The sequence below is a fragment of the Ursus arctos genome, unplaced genomic scaffold (genome assembly GCF_023065955.2).
Source record: "Ursus arctos isolate Adak ecotype North America unplaced genomic scaffold, UrsArc2.0 scaffold_29, whole genome shotgun sequence".
Classification (NCBI taxonomy): Eukaryota; Metazoa; Chordata; class Mammalia; order Carnivora; family Ursidae; genus Ursus; species Ursus arctos.
In genome coordinates this window covers 3,719,684-3,740,766 of record NW_026622974.1, presented here as the reverse complement: position 1 = coordinate 3,740,766, position 21,083 = coordinate 3,719,684, and the positions used below count along the sequence as shown (strand labels likewise).

The 21,083-nt window shown below is 53.7% G+C and overlaps 2 protein-coding genes across 2 annotated transcripts; one reads left to right on the top strand and one right to left on the bottom strand.

The window, feature by feature from the left end:
- Positions 1 to 1,757: 1,757 nt before the first annotated feature.
- GUCA1B (guanylate cyclase activator 1B) lies at positions 1,758 to 12,366 on the top strand. The gene is made up of 4 exons (XM_026506955.4): positions 1,758 to 2,905; positions 9,713 to 9,862; positions 11,452 to 11,569; positions 12,146 to 12,366. Exons 1-4 carry the CDS (start codon positions 2,699 to 2,701, stop codon positions 12,271 to 12,273), a joined length of 603 nt encoding a protein of 200 aa, XP_026362740.2. The 5' UTR covers positions 1,758 to 2,698; the 3' UTR covers positions 12,274 to 12,366.
- A 2,457-nt stretch (positions 12,367 to 14,823) lies between these two features.
- GUCA1A (guanylate cyclase activator 1A) lies at positions 14,824 to 20,720 on the bottom strand. The gene is made up of 4 exons (XM_026506966.2): positions 20,520 to 20,720; positions 15,686 to 15,835; positions 15,267 to 15,360; positions 14,824 to 14,993 (listed from the first exon to the last, which is right to left on the bottom strand). Exons 1-4 carry the CDS (start codon positions 20,718 to 20,720, stop codon positions 14,824 to 14,826), a joined length of 615 nt encoding a protein of 204 aa, XP_026362751.1.
- Positions 20,721 to 21,083: the final 363 nt, after the last annotated feature.

Here is a 21,083-nt window from a genome sequence, read left to right as displayed (position 1 = left end):
TTTTTTAAAGATTTTATTTATTTATTTGACAGAGAGACAGCCAGCGAGAGAGGGAACACAAGCAGGGGGAGTGGGAGAGGAAGAAGCAGGCTCATAGCAGAGCAGGGACCTGACGCGGGGCTCGATCCCAGGGCTCTGGGATCACATCCTAAGCTGAAGGCAGATGCTTAACTACTGAGCCACCCAGGCGCCCCAGATTTTTAATTTCTTTTCAATGTTTCATTTCTTTCAAAATCAGAAGAAAGAATGAGGAAGAAGTACAGTCCTCACTGGATTATGTTAATCTTTAGACCAATGAGTGATAAACTATTTTTAATATTTATTTAGTATTTATTTACTCTATTTATCTTCTGACCCATGAAGGCTTATTGGAAGCCCCACAATGGGACCCTGAGCTGGGGTCAAGGAAGGATTCTTGTTTGGTTTTGTTTTAGTAAAGGCAATGCTAAGGCAGTTTGCAGACAGGAAGGGTCCGTTAGAGAAGGACGGACTGAGCGCGCAGCAGAGAAAGGGAGCGAAGTGCTCCGCTAGCCAGAGAGATGACACCCAGCAGAGGAGCCCACAGCTGGAGGAGGAGGAAAGGGACCCCACCTCCATCGGCCCAGGAAGAGGGCGAGAGCGTGGGCACAGGTGCAGGGAAGTCTCGTGGGAGGTGAAGTGGTCATCGGGTGCATCTACTCCTGTGCAGCCAAGTTTGTGTCAAGGTCATCAGCTGGACATGAGAGTGGAAGGTTTGAGGGCAGGCAGCTCGGGGAGAAGTCATCTCAGGAGGGGGAGAGTGACATCAGCAGGGATGAGCATATTGCCTCCCAGGTACAGGTGAGCTGTTAGTGAATGGTTAGTGGCTTTAGCCAGGGTTCAGGTTTTGCCAACTGAGTACTCAGTGGGAGAGAGGGGCACGAAGGTCAAGGTCATGGCGAGGAAATGGCAAGAGTGCTGGGCTGTGGATAAGGATAAGGATGAGGAAGGCCAGGGTTTGAACAAGGTGACCGGTGTTAAAAAACGAGATTAGCAGGTTGCGGGGCTCAGGCTGGTGCGTTATTGGGTAAAGGTGTTAGAAAGTGAGCTGGAAGCGAATGTCTCAGAGGCAGTTCAGAAATGTGTGCTTCCAAAGCCTACGGTAGTGGTGCCCAAACTTCAGCGTGTGTTGGAAGCGTGCAGAGGGCTTGTTCAAACACAGACTGCTGCGCCCATTCCCAGGGTTCTGGGTTCAGTGGGAGAGGTGGGGCCTGAGAATTGGCATTTCTAATGAGCTCCCAGATGCTGCAGCTGCTGGCCAAAGGGGCCACAGTGAATGGGAGGCCAAGTTGGGGTGGGAGAAAAGCTCTTCAGAATGAAGGAGACCTTTGAGGGACCTTTGAGGCCGGAGTGGGGGATGGATCTGCTCTCCACCTGAATGTGGAAGTCCATGTCCAAAGCTGGTCCAATCTAAATCTGGTGCTTTGAGACAAAGTGGTGGAGTCGCCAGTGAGTCATGGCAAGTGGGTTGAGTCGGACATGGCTTCAAAGGGACTAGCATTTTTGAGGCAGAAAAGAGAAAAAGTGGAGGCAACAATTAGGCGCAGAGAGGCAACTAGCCCTACTCTCCTGACCCCAAGGGATGTGGGTGGGGTGCAAAATTCGTGAGCGCTTGAAAGGATGACAGGAAGTGGGGATCCTACTTCCAGAAGGGCAAGAACGTAGAAGAACGTCAAGAGATTAAGGATGTATGGGGGGGGTTATGTGAGAGAGGGGGGCAGGCCTGGAGGCATATAGAACAATTCAGGAACAAACAGCCAACAGTAGACAGGCAGTGTTAACCCCTGAGATTGTGAGACTCACTGGAACAACCGCTCCTAAAATCTAGAAAAGTGCATCAGATCTTCTGGTTTCCTGAAGGTATCATTTTAATATTACGTTGAAATAAGCACAAATATATAATTGATTCAAAAAGAAATTTGCAGGACATTTAATATAAAAGCAAGAGCCTTGGAGATATTTTAAGCCACGCTACTAGATCCTTCTCACGTACTCACACTTGGGAGAGAAAGTAGAAGAAGTCCCTGTCCCTAGGTCTTGGGTGAAGTCTATTGGAGGGAAGCATTTGTCCTTTAAATTGGAAAATGGAAAATCTCCAAGACTCAAGGGTGTGACTTGCTGGGACTGAGCTTGGGGACGTTCACATCACAGATTCTGCTGCTTCTCACTGGCCCGTGGGGAGGAGTGAGCCCCAGCTCCCCAGCGGGTTCTATTTTATGGGCCAGGAGTCGGTCTTGCTCCCTCTCTGGACTTCAGAGTCTCCTGGGTCTCCAAGTCGGGCCTCTCTGGAGCAGCACGGTGCCCACCTAAAGGAACAGGGAGCATGTGTGAGATGGTGGGGTGTCCGTTTCCGGCCCTTCTCCCCCTTCAGAATCTGCTAGGGTCACTAGTTGCATAGTTGACGAGACTGAAGGGAGGGGTGCGGCTGGGGGAGCTTAGCTGACTAGAGGTCAGACCTTCCAGAGGAATCTTCTAATGATCTTAGGGTTCTTAGCTGGCCTGGTCCCGCCCCCTGCCACCTGCCCCGATGTTGCCCATCGTGTTCAGTCGCCAGGAGATGACGAAGAGGCTGGCAAAGCAGAGGAGCAGCAGGAAGGGGGCCCTCGCCTAAGGCATCGATCCACAGCAGCCCAGGAGGCGGCACGGAGCCTGGCTCCCCGACACCCGCCCCCAGGCTGGGATGGGGCAGCAGTTCAGCTGGGAGGAGGCGGAGGCGGCCAGTGAGATGGACGTGGCCGAGCTCCAGGAGTGGTACAAGAAGTTCGTGGTGGAGTGCCCCAGCGGCTCTCTCTTCATGCACGAGTTCAAGCGCTTCTTCAAGGTCACAGGCAACGAGGAGGCCACCCAGTATGTAGAGGGCATGTTCCGAGCCTTCGACAAGAATGGGGTAAGGAGGCACCGAAGGGAGGACGGCGGCCAGCCCGCCTGGCTCATGTCCTGTTGAGCTGAAGGACCATCCGTGGTGGAGGGAGTGCCCCGTCCCCAGGCCTCCTGCTCTTTTCTCTCCATTCCATGCCCACCTTTTCTGTCTCTCTTTCCCCCGTACTCCTCTCTCTTCCCATCATTCTGTCCTTTCCCATCTTTCCTTCCCTCCTCTCTGTCTCACCTTCTCTCCCTCCGTCTCTATGCTCTTCCTGACTCCCCCTCTCCTCCTGCTGAGAGCTGAAGGTAGGCTGGGCAGAAGGGCACACAGGGCAGTCTGCAATCTGTGTATTTTTGGCCAAGGCCCTACAGCCTAAGGGCGTGGTTTTTCACACCCACCAGAGCCCCTGTCACCCTAAAGATAAGGAGCTAAAGAGCTCCCAAAGGGACCGTGAGCTTCCCCTCGTTGGGGTCCTTGGAGTTGAGCCCAGTCAAGTCTTCCCACCCAGCACGCTGGAGGGGCCTCCTGTGCTTATGGGGCAACTGGACAGGCAATGCAGAAGTCCTTTACGAGTCTCCAAGTCATGGAAGGTTCCAAGAAATCATTAAGCCACAGGATTTCTTCAAGCCTTCCGATGGCGTCTGCAGCTGAGAAGATGCTCTATGTTGTAAGTGCGTATCTGGAGATTGAATTTAGAAATCCCTTCGTTCTTGAAGGTTGTCTGTCCAGTGCCTCCATGATCCTTCAGATCATTAGATTTGCCTCAAGTACTATTTCTGCCCCCCAAATTGAGGGGAGGGTGATGGGCCTAGATAACTGATCTGGAGAAAGCCTCTATTCCCCACTTCTCCATGCATGGAGAGCTTCACTTTCTAGGCTGAATCACTGGAAATGCCCTTCAGGGCTGACCTTGGCCTGGTACCTGTCAGCGTGCATCTCAGCAGCTGTTGGGGAATGGAGGGTGGGGCGAGCGTCCTCAGGGCAACAGAAACTTCCTTGGAGCTGAACCCTACAAACTCCCTCGCAGGGCCCAGACCGAGCTTCAGACTTCTTCCAGCTCCTTCTCTGCTCCCTCTCCTCCAAGCCCACCGCAGCCTACTTCTTTATCCAAACTACATGATGACACAAGCAGGACAAAAGGAAGTGAACTGATTTGGCCAAGATCATGTACGGAAGGGTCCTGCCTCCCAGTCAAGTGGGCCTGCTTAGAAGGCAGTGCGGCTTTGGTTTTGTTGGGTTTTTTTGTTTTTTGAAATTTTTTGAGAAAGAGAAAATGATTTTTTTTAAAGATTTTATTTACATGACAGAGAGGAAGAGAGCACAAGTAGGGGGAGTGGTAGGAGTGGGAGAGGGAGAAGCAGGCTCCCCGCTGAGCAGGGAGCCCCATGCAGGACTGGATCCCAGGACCCTGGGATCATGACCTGAGCTGAAGGTAGACGTTTAACCGACTGAGCCACCCAGGCGCCCCAGAGAGAAAATGAGTTTTAACAAAACAAAACAGGTCATACGTGACAAGACTTACTATCATAAATACATCAATCTTGCCCATATTCATCTAAAAATTCAGTACGATAACAACTCAAGATCCAAAAGCGGTTGTCAAGCTCGTGGGCGTAACATAGCTGAACCCCTTAAACCTACCTCATCTCTTCTTACAAGTTAGCACATGATAGGCATTGATTGCTTTTTTCCTTTCTTTATAACTTTGTTTAAAGATTTTATTGATTTATCTGAGAGAGAGAGAGACAGACAGAGCACAAGCCAGGGGAGGGGCCAGAGGGAGAAGGCGAAGCGGACTCCAGCACGGAGCTCGGATGCGGGGCTCGATCCCAGGACCCTGTGATCATGACTTGATCCGAAGGCAGTCGCTTAACCGACTGAGCCACCCAGGTGCCCTGTAACTTTTATTCTGATAGGATTTCAAATGTATCCCAAGCTGAAAGAGTAGTGTACGTGGCTCCTGTGTGCACTTCATCCAGTTGTTTCCATTTTGCCTTATCTGCTGTGTGTACGTGTGTGCCTCTCTTTCAAAGTTGGAGACGTCATGCCCTTTTACCTCTAAGTAGTTCAGTGTGTTTTTTCCTAAGAACAAGGACGTTCTCTTAAATAACCTAATACAAAGATCAAAGTCAGGAAATTCGGGGGCACCTGGGTGGTGCGGTCAGTTAAGCATCCAACTCTTGGTTTCTGCTCAGGTCCTGATCTCAGGGCTGTGAGATCGAGCCCCATGTCAGGCTCTGTGCTGGGGGTGGAGTCTGCTTCAGTGTCTCTCCCTCTCCCTCTGCTCATCTGCATGCTGTCTCTCAAATAAATAAATATATCCTTTTAAAAAATCAGGAAATTCAACATCGACCCAATTTCATTACTTAATCCATATTCCAGTTTTGAAAAATTGACACGTAATATATTCTTTATAGCTTCTTTCTTTCTTTCTTTCTTTCTTTCTTTCTTTCTTTCTTTCTTTCTTTCTTTCTTTCTTTCTTCTTTCTTTCTTTCTTTCTTTCTTTCTTTCTTTCTTTCTTTCTTTCTTCTTTCTTTATCTGATCACACATTGACTTTACTTGTCCTGTCTTTTTAACCTTTAATTCGGAATCTTTAATCTCAGCTTTTCTTTATCTTATTTGACCCTGACATTTCTGAAGATTGCAGGCCAATTCATTGTGTAGAATGTCTCACAGTTTGGGTTTGTTCAGTGTAGCTTTGTGATTAGTTTCAGGTTTTCCGTTTCTGGCACAGATGCCCCAGAAGGGAGGTCATGTCCTTCTCAGGGCCTCCTGTTGAGGGCGCATGATACTGGTCTGTCCCATTCCCAAGTGGGTAACTTCCATCATTTTATCTGCCAGTTTCCTCTGCTGCAAAGTTACCTTCCTTTGTAATTAACAAGCATTTTACAGGGAGATATTCTGAGACTATGTAAATATCCTGTTGCTGCTCAGATTTTCTTTGGCTAGGTTTGGCATCCATCAATAACTTCTTTTCTCTTTTAAGATTTTATTTATTTACTTGACGCAGAGAGAGAGAGAGAGCACAAGCAGGGGGAGTGGCAGGCGGAGGCAGAGGGAGAAGCAGACTCCCCGCTGAGCAAGGAGCCAGACTCAATTCCAGGGCTCTGGGACCACCACCTGAGCCGAAGGCAGATGTTTAACCGACTGAGCCACCCCGGCGCCCCATCGATAATTTTCTAATTCTACCCTCCCTTCTTTGTTTATTAATTGGAATTCTACTACTAAGGAAGAGCTTTCCTAGAAGTGTGTTAAGTTCCTCTGTCAGGGACTGAACACTTCCTTCTTTTCTTTTCCCACTTAATTTTTGTCTCCAAACCCATACCCATCTCCACTCCCCACGTCAGCACAATCTTTACATGAGTGAGTCTCATTTCTGGGCAATTGGTCTGAACTTTCTGAGGCAAATAACATCAAGAGGCCACAGATCTTGCTCACATGTCAATTCTAGGGGGATCGAAATGGGGGTTTGGAGGAGACGAGGTTGGCGCGGTGCGCCTGTCTCTGCCACTCCTCTCCCTTGTAACACTCTTCTGTCTGGCGGTTGCCCTGTGATGCACTGGGACGGAAGAAAAGGGAGGGTGAAATCAAATGTCATTTGGGATCTTTATGTAACCTGAGGTAATACGGTCAGGGCTGGTGCGCAAATGCAGCCAATTCAGGGAGAAATGGGGCAGATTATCCCACAGAGCAGATCACACGCCTGTCACTTCTGCTCTTGCTCTTGAGCTGACAGAGGCATTTCCATCACCTTCCCATTGCCGCTGTGGGTAATTGAAGCTGACGAGGGCCGGGCACAGAGGATGAGATCAGTCCCCGCTGGAAGCTTCCCAGGACTGGTCCTGGGGTTGAAGCATCCTTACAGGTGAGGTCACTCCTCAGGAAGGGCTACTCTACAGTGTGCCTCATGGAAGGCAGGGGCTCATTGTGGTGACCGTATCATGCTGAGGGAGGATGTTGTGAGAACAGAATGTTCTAGACAAAGAATGTGGGAGAATCTGTAGGTCTGGGGAGTAAGGATTTGTCAGTGGTTTTGTGGTTTTGTTTTTCTCTCTGTGGTGCTAGATACGAGGCTCATTTTTCAGACAGTAATAGACCTTGAGAGGAGAAGGAAAGTTCTCCAACTTGAACTAGAGAAGACATGTAGCTTGAAAGGCTCTGCCACTTCCTAGATGGGTTTTCCTTGGGCAACGTACTTAACCTCTGAGCCTAAGCTTCCTCGTCCATAAAGTGGGTATAACAAACCCGAGGGTGATGGCATGTGTGACATTGATGGCTCCTACCAGCCATTTTGCATACATTTTTCTACTCTTATTAAAAAAGAAACATAAGATTGATTTTTAGTAAGCTTAATAAGCAATTACTAATGAAAATAGCCTTTTATTTTATTTTTTTAAGATTTTATTTATTTATTTGACAGAGAGAGACAGCCAGTGAGACAGGGAACACAAGCAGGGGGAGTGAGTGGGAGAGGAAGAAGCAGGCTCCTAGCAGAGGAGCCTGATGTGGGGCTCGATCCCATAACGCCAGGATCACGCCCTGAGCCGAAGGCAGACGCTTAACGACTGAGCCACCCAGGCACGCCGAAAATAGCCTTTTAAAGAACCAACCAATCATTACATTGTACACCTTAAACTCACACAATGTTCTTTAAATGGCTAGTCTGCAATTATATCTCAATAAAGCTAGGGAAGGGTGGTTAGAAACAAGCCAGATAACCTTCAGTGAGTGAGGAGAACAGCGAGGGGCCATTCGTGCAGTGGGGGCCACTCGGCAATAGCAGGGAAGGAGGTGTTGATACGCTCAGCAGCTTGGATGGGTCTCCAGGGCACCGCGCCGAGTAAAACCAGCCAATCTTAAAGCTGCACGCTGTGTGGTCCCATGTGTATACCATTCTCCAAGCGGACATCCTACAGTGCTGGAGAACAGATCAGTGGCTGCCCAGGGTTATGGCTGGAGGAAGGATGTGACTATCAACACAAGACAATGTCCTTGTGTTGAGAGTTACTCCTATCTACACATGTGACAAAATCTCACAGAACGGTAGACTTACACACACAGTGCATTAAAGACTAGTGAAAAAAAGAGGAAAAAAAAACCATCGCTAAGAATCTACCCTAAAAAAATTACCAGAGATATAAGAAAACATATCTATACACAAAGATATTCGTTGTGTAACGTAAAATATTAAAATCATGATCAGCAAGAGGGACTGCAGAGTACCCCTCAAAAAAATAAAATGATTTCAAATAATTTTAAAGACATGGGGCATTTTAAGATCAAAATCCAGGAGATAAAACCATAGCTACAGTCTGACCTCAGTTAGAGAAATCCAGGGTGGGGGTTGTGGAGGACCAGAAGTAATCACATAAAAGCTGTTGAATAAGACACTTTGGGTGTTGAGGTGGGCTTGTTTTGTTTCCTTCTTGGTTTTCAGACTTTTTGCTATATGCCTCATTTCCTGTCGTCTTCTGTTGCTTACACCTTGCTCGCCCAAGCACCCCTTGATCTATCTGGGGGTGGGGCTCCTGAGCGGCAGGGCCCAGTGGGACAGGGGTGCTTGGGCCAGCGATGTCATTTCCAATTACAAAGCCCCGTGCGTGACAGCCACTCCTGGGAGAGCGACCCCTTGGGTTGTGGCTTTGGAGAGCTGAGGTCCCCGGCCTCAGAAGCAGGAGCTCCTGGAAGTGGGAGCACCTTGTGAAACTCAGCCTGACCAGCCCACTGCGGACACCAGCAGCCTCTCTCCTCCAACTCGACTGGCATAGAAGAGCAAGAAGCAAGTGTCCCTCTGCCTCTTGTTGGCTGCTTTTGGAATCATTGTTGGCACGTTCTTCTTAGGAGTTTCAGTGACCTGGTCAGAGTCACCACAGAGGCGGACTCTGGTCCCTTCTCCCTCCCTGCGGTTAGCACCTGAGTTCTGTCTCCCCTGCCCTTTCCTGGGTGGGGGTGGAGGAGGCCTGTCCTGCAGGGCGGGTAATGCCCACCTGGGCCTAGAGATAAGCCGAGCTGGAGCCACTGCCTTCCCTCGGGCTCAGAGGGAATGAAAGGATGAAGGGGGGCTCCTGGGTGGTGTGGTCATTAGGCGTCTGCCTTCGGCTCAGGGCGTGATCCCGGCGTTCTGGGATCGAGCCCCACATCAGGCTCCTTCGCTAGGGGCCTGCTTCTTCCTCTCCCACTCCCCCTGCTTGTGTTCCCTCTCTCGCTGGCTGTCTCTCTCTCTGTCAAATACATAAATAAAATCTTAAAAAAAAAAAAAAAAAGAAAGGATGAAGGACATTTTTAGTGTGAGCTAATCTTCCAGAACTGCCTTAGTCCCAAATTCAAATTAAGTCAATCACATATCCATGAATTCATACATATTTATGAGACCCTGACTCTGCACAGACGAGGCCCTGTGCCAAGCACAAAGGAGAGACAAAGGCAATGGAAGCCCCTCGCTTATCCAGGAACATAGGACAGAGCTAGAGAATGAGACGTAGGTACCGAACGGCTAAGTGACGCCTCCAGAGTAAGACCCAAACTGCGCGGAACGGAGTATAGGGGTTGTGAATGCTAGAAGACAGAGCGAGAGAGACCACTGTAGCTGAAGTGGCTGGAGATGGAAGGCTTCCTGGAGGAGGTGACCCTTGAGCTGGGCCTGGAAGGGCGGGTAGGATGGGGGGATCCCAGACTGGGCAAGGATGCTGAGCTGGAGAACAGCCATGAGCGAAGCGGTAGAGGCCACAAGGATGGCCGGAGTGTGTGGGGATGGACGGGCCAGAATCAGGCCGGCCTCGGCGCTCCGGGGAAGGCCGGAGGGGCCTCACAGTTCGCGCTCCCACCGCAGGACAACACCATCGACTTCCTGGAGTACGTGGCCGCTCTGAACCTCGTGCTGCGGGGCACCCTGGAGCACAAGCTGAAGTGGACCTTCAAGATCTACGACAAGGACCGCAACGGCTGCATCGACCGCCTGGAGCTGCTCGACATCGTGGAGGTGAGCGGCTGCCCGGGGCGCCTGCGCACGGGAGCTCCGCTGGGCTTCGAGGCCTGGCCGCGCAGGTGGGCGCCCCTGCGGCTGGGGGGCGGGGGAGCGGCATCGGAAGCATTCAGGGGGTGCTTTCCGACCACAGTCAGAATTAGGCTAGAAATCCATTACAAAAAAGATAGCTTAAAAATCCCCATCGGTTTGGAAATAAGGCAACACACTCCTATATATTCCAGAAATCAGAGGAATTGTATCACACGAACTGGATAATAACGCACACCTAACGTAACAGAACTGGGGACTGTAGCCAACACTGCGCTCGCAGAGGCTTTTTAGCCCGAAAATGTATATGCTAGAAAATGAGAGACTGGAAATCAATGATCTTAGAAGCCATCTCAAGAAATTAGAAAAAAACGGGACGCCTGGGTGGCTCAGTCCGTTAAGCACCTGCCTTCGGCTCAGGTCATGATCGCAGGGTCCTGGGACCAGTCCCGCATCGGGCTCCCTGCTCGGCGGGGAGCCTGCTTCTCCCTCTGCCTGCCGCTCCCCCTGCTTGTGCTCTCTCTCTCTCTCTGACAAATGAATAAAATCTTCTAAAAAAAATTAGAAAAAAAAAGAGTAAATTAAACCCAGAGAGTAGAAGAAGGGAAATACTAAAGAGCAGAAATGAATGAAATAGAAAACAAGCGCCCAGAGAAGAAAAGTCGACCAAACCAAAAGCTGGTTCTTTGAAGGACCCACCACGCTGATATTCAATTAGCAAGAACGAACAAGAACAAAGTCCCCAGTACAGCGGACTGACGGCTGACCCGAGTCAGCCTGTTCCCTCCCAGAACTGCACTCCCAAGTGGGGGTCGTCCCCCCAGGTCACAGATAAAGAAGTCGCCTCCGGGCAGCTCTGTGGTCTGCCCCAGGTCATCCATCCCTTGAGTGCCAGGCCTGGCTGTAGCTCCGGGGCGCCCAGACCCTGTCGGTGGGGCCCACCGTGTCCCAGGCGCCGCGCTGGGCCATGAGGCCCTAGGATTGACAAGACAGGCGTCTGTCCGCCGAGCGCCCCGTCAAGGAACTAAGGAAAACCCTCACATTCCTCTGTCTCTTCCCCACTTCCCTTCACCAACGGTGCCTCACGGGGAGGGGACACAGTGCGAAGGAGAAACCTGTTTTTTTCCCTCCAGTCCAGACTCCGAGCCTCCCATCACCCTATGTTACACACACGCCCGCAAGTACACATGCTCTTCCCCTCTCTAGATTTCCATCTCCCCCCGTGTGGATTTGAGACCACACAGCTGGGTACCTCCCTCACTGAAGGTTTGGGGTTCACTGTGACACTCACCTGGGAAAAGCCACTGGCATCAGGGCGGGGTGGCCTGTGAGGCCTGACAGGAAGTTGGAACGAGGCCAGCGGGACCCAGAGGGAACAGCCCTAGGACGGGTCCGTTTTTCGTAGGGTCTGGGTCCTGTGGTCCTAACTCGCACCGGCTGGGCCGGGGGGGGGGCGGGCAGTGCTGGGGACGCAGGGCTGAGGGCCTGGGGTCCTGGCAGAGGGAGGCAGGGAGCTCGCTCGGCAGCAGAGGCCGCAGCCCCGTCCCCTCCCGCAGGCCATCTACAAGCTGAAGAAAGCCTGCAGGGTGGAAGTGGAGTCTGAGCAGGGCCAGCTGCTCACACCCGAGGAGGTGGTGGACAGGATCTTCCTTCTGGTGGATGAGAACGGAGATGGTAACGGGGGCGGAGATGGGGGCATAACACGACAGGGCTGTCACTGGCGCGTGATGCTGGAAAGAGTGATTTCAGCTCCCACCGGAGCTGCCGACGGAGGCTGGGCAAAGCGCGGGGAAAGCACAGGAGCTTTAGAGTCAGACAAACCATTTCACCGCTCCGCCTGGACTGTTTCCTCATCTGGAAAATGGGATAATAATAATTCCGGGGAACCCATGGGGTGAGGTATTGGAGAGAGGGGCAGAGGGCAGGCCCCCCCCCCATTCAGGCTACTGAGGCCCTCTGCCCTGTAGGCGAGTGGAGGGAGCGAGCTGGCTGGGAACACCCCCAGAAGAGCCCTCAGGAACATTTTGAAGGGGGCCAAAGTAAACTTAAATTCATTTGCAAAGCTAGTCCCTTTAAGAAACCCTCGAAGCTTCCAGGAGAATTGACCAGCCCCCAAGCTCGGGCCCCCAGACAGCAGGCTCCTTTGTGAAGAGGTGTAGCCTTGTCCAAGAGGGAGAGGAGGCCTCTGCTCTTGCCCCCAGCCCCAGTTCTTCACGCTCCCGCACGACCATCTCTCCTACCCTTGCTCAGGCCGGCTGTCTCTGAACGAGTTCATCGAAGGTGCCCGCCGGGACAAGTGGGTGATGAAGATGCTGCAAATGGACGTGAATCCCGGTGGCTGGGTCTCTCAGCAGAGGCGGAAAAGTGCCATGTTCTGAGGGGTCTGGGGACCTGGGAGCCCGCTCCGAGTCCACAGGCTCCTCCAAGACTCCAGGCTCTCCAGGTTTCCAGAATAGTGAGAGGGTCCCTGGCTCAGCCTGCTTGTGCCCAGTCTTATCTGGCGTCCTCTATGGAAGGGACTGGGGCTGAGGGGGGTGGATAGGGGCTGTCGGTCTCAAGTGGCCAACAGGACACAGTCCACTGGGAGGATTTACTGGGGTGGCAAAGGGAACCAGCTTCCTCTCTCCTTTCGGCTGCTTCTGGGAAATGTATGCTTCGTCTGGGTGGTTGTGGGGCGTCGACAATTTCCTACCTAGTTCTTAGCTGGAAGCAGGGGAATACTGAGGGATGGGGGGGGTCCCATAGACCAAGTTAGCCATGAGACTGCTCACATGGTGTGAAGGCAGGGGCTGGAAGGTGTTGAGCCCGAAGAAAAACTAGCAGTTGGGGTGTGTGTGTGATCGTAATTACATCCTCCCAGGATCCTGAGGAGTTCATGGGGAGGGTTCTTGCCTCCCCCTCCCCAACTCGTCTTCACCAGGGGTGTCCGCAAGGGAAGATTGCAGCCAGTAATGCTGTGGTCTTCCGGCCTCGGAGGGGTCGGCTGTGCTTAAAGGAGCTGCTTCAGCTCTGCCCTGGTGCTGTCCCCCAGCCCCTGCTGCCAACCCACACCCCCACACACCCCTGCTCTCCCCCTGCCTACCCCTCATCCCACACCGGCCTCTCCAACCCCCACACGGACCTGCACCGATTCCCAGCCACAAGCCAGAGGAGACTCCTTGAAGGATGGGGAAACCTCTTTCTGTCTCTGGGGAGACCTGGTTCGAGGCCCGGCTTTGCCTCCAGCAGCTGTGTGACCCAAGATGGCCCTTTCTCTCTCCCTGACCTCAATTATCTTCTCTGCTCAGTGAGCAAGTTGGACAAAACAGGGGGTTTTCTGATTATAATTTTTTAAGATGTGGAATTATTTTGTCATACAAACTCTATGTGCAGCCCCAGTGTACAAACCAGATTTAAATAAAGGGAGTCGTTCTGGTTGAATGGGGGAGGGGTGTGTGTGAGGAACTCAGAACAGGAACTCGTTCAAAGAGATACGTCTTTATGTTGACGGACCAATAAAACCACCTACTGAACTGCAGTTTCGCAGGCGTGATAGTCCTAAAGTTTCCTTTAGAAATACATTTTAGGTCGATTAGAATAAAAAATAAACAAAATAAAAAACGGTCGATTAAAAAAGAGTAGTAATCCAGGTGGGACACAGATCGGCCAGTCAAGAGGTGGTCTGGGCCGGACATTGGGGAAATGGCCTAATTCTGTTCAAATACCCTCCCACCTCCCACCTTCAGGATTTCCCAAGAGGCAGCCACCAAGAGAAGGAGCAGAAATACCAACTCCCATTTTTCCCAGGCTGCCCCTGGCATTGATCTCCACCTTCCCGCCAGGTCTGTGCTCAGGCAGGCCCTGGCTGACTTCCCAGTCTGGGGTGATCCGTAGGACCCTCTCTTCCTCGCCCCGCCCACGGGGGGGGGGGCTCTCGCCAAGCTGGGAGCTTTATTCCTCTTGCCCCTGGTTTTCTCTCTCCTATCCTTGGATTTTTATTCCCTCCTTTTACTTCCCCCACACCCAGCTGAAGTGAAGACTCAAAGGCCAGAAGAAGGAGCATCTTTGCAAAAATGATCACAACTGCTCCAGCCTGTGTCTTTCCCCAAGTGCTTGGACAGGTATTCCTAAAGTTGGGGTGTGCAAAGAATGGGAATGGGGCCCACCTGTAACAGCCAGGCCCACTTCCCAACTGATGTCAGGTGTCACTGCAGCAAGAGGGATTTCGGTTAGACCAGGAACGGTTGGGACACTTGCCATGGGCAATGAGTCGCAGGGCTGTGGGAAACCCCGGGGCGCCACAGGCCACTGCAGGGCCAGCAGGGAAAGTGGGGATGCTGTGCCGTCACTTCTGAATAAAGACGGATTTCCTCTGGATGAATGAGGACTTTCTACAGTATCATAGCTTCCCTTCCTGTATTTTATTATAATGATGCTTAGCCTGTTAGTTCCTTAGGGATGAGAACTAGTTCTTCTTGGTGCGTCCAGTGTCTAGCGTTCGTACAAAGGAGGTGTCCAATAGATGCTTGTGGAAGGGAGGAACAAACCAACAGACCACTCAAGTGGGCTCGGGAGCGGCGGTGCAGGTCGGGGGTGTGATCCCAGCACCCGATCTGTAGGATTCCAAGGATTCCATCGGAGTCCGTGAAAGCCCAGCTCTGCAGCGGAGCTGCCCGGACTCGGAAAGAGGGGGCTGGAGCAGGTCAGTGGGAAAAGCTGGGGAAGGGCCCTGAGGGCCCCCCAACAGGGGCAGTCACCACCAGCTGAGTCACGCACAGGGCTCAGACACCATCCTTCTGGACCCCCACCCCTGCCCTTCTGCCGCTGCCCTGCACCCCAAAGAGGTGAGCCGAGCCCTTGAGTTCAGTAGACTGCATCTAGTATTACAATGACGACCCAGGCACCAACACACGTCCCCTCCCCAATACAGTAGCAGCCTGGTGGTGAGCTCAGCCGGCTGCCTCAGTCTCGCCGCCGCCGGCCCCCTCCCCGCCCTCCTCCTGCTCGCCGTTCTGGAGCCTGCGCACGATGCGGGTGAGGTCCAGGCTCCGTGTCAGCGTGTCCAGGAGCATCTGGTCCTTCTGGACGCCCTCGATGAACTCCTCCAGGGACAGTTCCCCTGGGGCAGAGAGAAAGGGAGTCAGGGGAGGAGGGCGCTCCCGTCTCCCCAGTCTCCCCGGTAGCATTGTATGGGGGCCCAGAGCCGAAGCTTGCAAGCAGGACAGAGCCAACGCTAGGGGAAGTGAGGCTGTGAGGGGAGCAGGTAAAGGGGCCAGAGCCCAAAGATTGGCCCAGGGGTCCCTAAATCCAGCTCTTGTGGCTAGGTGCGGACGGAGGGTGTGGCCCGCAGAGGCCCCGCCCCTCCCCCCAGGCCCGCATCCCGGCCCCTCACCATCCCCATTGACATCAATCTTGGAGAACACTGTGTTGGTGAACTCCTCGGCGGTCATGGTCGAGTCGCTGCAGGGGTTAATGGCTCGGATGGCCTGGGGAGAAAGAGTGAGAGGCCCCATCCTCGCTCGGCCTCAGTGGCGCCCGAGTGGGCACTAGAGGCAGCGCTGGGGTTTAGGAGCTTGTCTCGGTACAGATGGAAAAACAGAGGCCCAGGGAGTGGACGGCCCGTGGCCCGGGTCACGCAGCGTGCACCCTCCCCCCGCCCCTGCCGGATCCTCAGTCCCAATGTGTCCCCTTCTGAGATTACAGTTCTGCCGGCTGAAGACCCACCACACCCGCCCTCAGGCTGGCTGGCAGCTCCGGGTCCACTCGGGCCGCTGCCCCCGGCCCGGCCGGGCCCTCTGCACCTGGAGTTACCCGGATGATGGTGAGCAGCTCGTCGCGGTCAATGCAGCCGTTGCCATCGACGTCGTAGAGCTTGAAGTACCAGCGCAGCTTCTGTTCCACCTTCCCCTTGAGGACCAGGCTGAGCGCGGCCACGTACTCCATGAAGTCGATGTAGCCGTCCTGGGCGAGAGGCGCGGCCGCCTTGAGCCCGAGCCCCAGAGAGGCCCCAGGACTCTTCCTGCGTGGCCCCACCAATTCTGTCCCTGCCTCCAGGCAGCCCACCCGGCCTGCCCCAGAGGCTGCCAGCAGCTCTGGTGAACCAACCCCCGCCCCCCGCCCACCCGGGGTGTGAACGGTGGTGCTCTCTCTTCACTGGCATTTTGGTGCCAGCGGTCACTGGCTGCTCCCATGTGACTCTCCCACTTGAGCCCTTCGGGCTGCAAGAAGGTGTGTGGAGGTGGGGGAGGGGGAACAGAACCCCCAGGGAAAGGAGTAGTTTTCTGAGGGGGGGAGTGGGCAGGGGTAGATAGGGAGGCAAGGAACCCCTCTCTTCCTCTTCCCTTCATTCTTCTCCCTTTACTGAGCACGTCCTACCCTCGGTGACAGAGGCTTCAGAACTCAGTAAGATATGAACCCGCCCTGAGGGAGTGCCATGTTGGGGTGCAGGTTTGAATCCTGCCTTCACGCTCTCAGAGCTGTGGGATCTGGACAAAGAACTCAATGTCTCTGGCCCTCGATTTCCTCATCTGTAATAGTTATAATAGCACCTCCCTCCGTGGGATTGTGGCGGGATTACGTGGACCTGCAGCCCTCAACACTGGCTGGCACATAGCAGGTGCTCAGGAAATGGTAGCTCTTACTGCTACTGCACTCAGTAGGGTCGCTTCTACGAGCCGTCACTAGGGCGCGGGGGCGGGGGGGGGCTCAGTCAGCTAAGCATCTGCCCTCAGCTTGAGTCATGATCCCAGCATCCTGGGATAGAGTCCCGCATCGGACTCCCTGCCCAGTGGGGAGCCTGCCTCTCCCTCTCTCTCTGCCTGCTGCTCTCCCTGCCTGTGCTCTGTCTCTCTCTGTCAAATAAATAAACGTCTTTAAAAAAAAGAGAGAGATCACTGTGCCATCATGCTGTAATGCAGTGACAGCATGTCTGGACTGGACTTTATGGAATCACAGGACAAGATCACAGGACTCTGCCAGGACAGGGGCGGAGGAGAGGCTCAGGGAGGCTTCCTGGGAGAGGTGATGCCCTGGAGTCTGGGAGGGGTTGACCATGCAAGAGAGTAGCACAGGACATGCCTGTGAGGTGTTTCTCCAGGGCCCCCCAAATTTCACAGGCTGACCCTCTGCCCCCCCCGCCAGCCCCACCAGTGGCGTCAGGGAAGCGGGCAACGTAGGCCTGCCTCTGCCCATCTCAGGGAGGCTGGGAGAGGAAGCCTGTGTTTTGCAGGAAGGCCGAGCACTCTAAGGTAAGGAGCACAGGATTCAGAGCGTGTGAACTTGGAGTCCAGCCCCTGTTCCTCCACTTACTCACAACCCCGGCTCTGGAACTGGGAAGTTACCCAGAGGCATATTTGGGGTCAGAAGGAAGACCTCTAATCGGCAGATTTGCCCTGGCGGACGGGCCAGCCTCACGCAGTAATGAGCTCCCTGTCACTGAAAGCATGCAAGCAGAGGCTAGGCAGGATGGCCTCTGAGATCTCCTGGCTCTGTGCCCACCCTGGTCCTCAGGTGAGGCCACAGCGGGTGTCGTGATCATAGTGAACATTTGTGCGGTGTTCGTAAGCTTTCACGTGCGCCTTAGCTCATTCCATCCTTGTCCCACCACCCCCGGCGTTGTCCTCAGAACAGAGCAAGCCCCCCCCCCATGCCACAATGCTCAGAGAAGCAAGAAAAACGGCCAAGGAGTTTCCCCTGGGCAAGAGGACACGGGGCGAGGACACCTTACTTTTGGGTTTTTTTCTCTCTATTGTGGGAAATGTTTACAGCGAGCTGTACAAAATTACTTTCATAATTTTTTCAAAAAATGGCTAAAAAGGGTCAATGGAACACTAGGGGCTCTCGTGCCAGAAAGAGCTAACTGACGTCTTAGGGGAGGTGTGGCCTTGGACAAGTGAAGGGCCTCTCTGAGTCTCGGTTCCTCAGCTGGACGTAGGGAACGACAGGGCCCGCTTTTCGAGGCTGTGGTTGGGTGAGATTGAGCGATGATACCGCAGGATACTAACTTCTTTCCTGCCGGTGTTTTATTTGCTTCCGTCATTTAATCTCACGACCCCCCCTGGGAGGTGGGATGTTCGTCCCCATTTTCAGATGGAAACCGCAGTGGAGAGGAGTTAGACCCCACAACCAGTGAACGAGCGAGCCTTGGCTGGAAAGGCATGGCCTAAATCCTACCCGGGGCTCAGACGCGGCGGGGTGAAGCTTTCCATGGATCTGTGCGCACCTGTGTGAGCGCCGGCACGGCCAAGCCCAGGCAAAATCCGAAGTAAGCAAAGTACTTGCTTATCCCCCGGGCACACTCCCCACTCACACTGCTGCACCCCCAACCCTGCCCTCCCAGCACAGTCCCCCAGGATGCGACTGCCTGCTAACTCAGGAACGGGCTGGCCAACGCTTGCTGTGAAGGGCCAGAGAGCAAATATTTCAGTTTGGGGGACGTGCAAACAAGTGAGCCCGGTGTGTTCTCAGAAGCTTCATTTATAAAAATGGGCCCACAGGCCATCGTTTGCACAGCCCCGTTTAACTTCCCGCTCTGGTGTCCCATCACGTCGCGATCTACACTGCTCTGCGCTCATGACAGTGGGTAGAAGGCAATACTGCCCCAGGTGGGATTTACACCGTTGGTCTTTGTGAGGCCCTTTAGATGTTACGAAGATACTCTTTGTTTTAATAATTATGTATGTAAATTAATGTGTATTATAAAACGCAAATGTGCCCATAGAACTCATGATTTCTCCTATATTCATTCACTCATATAACAAATACTTGTTAAGCACCTACCGTGGTCCAGGCACTGTTCTAGGTGCTGGGGATACACTATTGAACCAGACAGACAAAAATCTCTGTCCTCCTGGAGCTCACATTCCAGCGGGGAGACAGACAACAAACACAGTAGCTAAATGTTATTCAACACATCTTAGAAGATGAGATGTGCTCTGCGGTGGGGTGAGGGGGGCAGTGGGATAGGAAATGCAGGGGTAGGGGCTACCCCAGTTAAACAGGGTTTCAACCCAGAGATCAGGGCAGGTGTCAGTGGAAGGAGACATTTGGGGCAGAGACTTGTAGCGGGGGAAGGTGTGAGCCAAGCAGAATTCTGTAGGAAGAGGGTCGCAGGCATCACAAAGGCCCCAAGGTGAAGGTGTGCGTGGCGTAATCAAGGAAGTCAGGTGTGGGACAGTGGAGGTGATGCTTGCAAGTACAGGGTTGGCGGGTTGTCCCTCGCTGGTGTCATACATGTGATTTTAGGGGGTCCTTCTGGAGAAAGGGTTTCCTTAGCAGGTGAGAAGCTGAGATGTTTCGGTATTTTGGGCATAAAGTTTTGAGGCTCCACCACTGACTTTCCTCCCTCCTGTTCAGGAATTATTCCTTCTTCTGGAGCACCTGGGGGGCCCAGCATGCTGATGCCATCCCTTCTGGTCTCCATGCCATGGGCTCCAGTACCCTGCTCCCCAGCACCCCCTCTAGGAAAGCCACTGGGCACCAGGATGCTGCCCTTGAGGTTGGGACTCAAAGTCCATAATCTGCTTTGGCCCCTTGACCCTAAATATTACTGAGTTTTAAATAGCCTCTGAGCCCCAGCTGTCCTTAGAAGCCCCGCCCACAATGGTGTTTGGACCTTCTGGGCAGGGAGGGGGACCGAGAAAGCTGGGCAGCCTGTCCCCAGCTTGAAGTGGACCCATGGTAGGGCATCATCACATCCTGGGTGGAGCCCAGTGGGGTGGGGAGACAGGTTTGTCGATTTGGGTCCTTCTACCACTGCGTCTTGACCAAATTGCTCCAAATAAATGGAAGATTTGCTCTTGAAACCAACAAACATCTTAACTCGTGCTCTCAACATCATGGCAGACGCGGGTACTGAGCGGAGGATTGATGGGGAGATGTTGGGCGCACGGCCACCCAGCTGATGAAAACTAAGGGCCCTAACTCACTGTGCCCAGCCCCCCCATGCTCCCTCTAGCCGATCAGGAAGTCCTCACCCGTGTCCCGGTGATGACTCAGGGAGAGTACCCTTTGACCATCGTGCAGAACTTCATACCCACTTGAGAGAAGGTGAGCTGAGGTCATTGGGCACCTTGGAGTCGGGAGCACCTGGACGTCCCAGCGACCAGGCAGCCTGACTTGTCCCCAGAGCATCAGGGACGACCCACGTAACACGGGCCTGCCTGGGCCAGGCCAGCCGGGGCTGGAGGCGTATCACCCTGCTCTCTCCTCTCCGCTCCCCCTCCTCCTGCACCTGTGAGCCTCCAAAGGCCTGGGCAAAAGCGCCAGGTATAGCACCCAGCGCTTAATAGGTGCTCGACGACTGTCTTGTAAGGGTTTGCACTTGCTCTGGAGTAAACCGAGACGTGTGTGTGGACGAGGCGGAGGAAGCCATGAGGCTGGGTCTCTGGGTACACTAACCTGTGGGCCCCTCTGTCTTCCCCTGGAAGGTGAGGGCGCAGATGGGGTCTGGTTCCTTTTTGAACCCCCAGTGCCTGAGTCCCAGCAGGTGCTCAGTGAACATGAGATCAGCTGACTCCCTAACGTAGCCCCAGACACACAGAGAAGCACGCCCCCTCCTCCGGCAGAGGCCAGGTTCCGGCACCTGCGCCCTCCCAGCCCCTCACTGGCCGGGCCTCCAGCGCCCCCCACCCAGACCTCTGCTCACTTTGTTGAAGTCAAAGGTCTCAAACATCTGCTCCACATACTGGCTGGCGGACGGGCTCAGGTTCTTGAGGCCGAAGAACTGGCGGAACTCATAGAGGGTGAGCTGACCCGAGGGGCACTCGGTCATGAACTTCTTGTACCACTGGTGGCACTCGGTGCTGCTCAGCTCCTCCACCGACTTCCCGTCCATCACATTGCCCATCTCCCAGGCCTGTGGGGGCTGGCACCCACGGTGGAGGCAGGGGTGGCTAGGCTTTCTAACCCTGGGCCCTCCTTGCTCACAGCCAGAGTTGTCCCGAGCTGAGCAAAGAGGGTCTGATGAATCCGACAGAGCAGGGAAATGTCGGGAGGAGGTGAGCAGAGGGATGAAGGTAATGGGGGGCTGTGCAACCCCACTACCAAATCCAGGAGATACCGGAGACCCGGTGTTAAGTCCCTGCTAAACCCTTGCAGCCAATGGGGACTGCCCCTAGGAAAGAGGAGTGAAAATAGAACAGAGCTTAGGGAAGCAGAGGCCCAGGATTACAGCCTTGAGCTGCTGGTGAGAGGATTTTCTTACCCATTT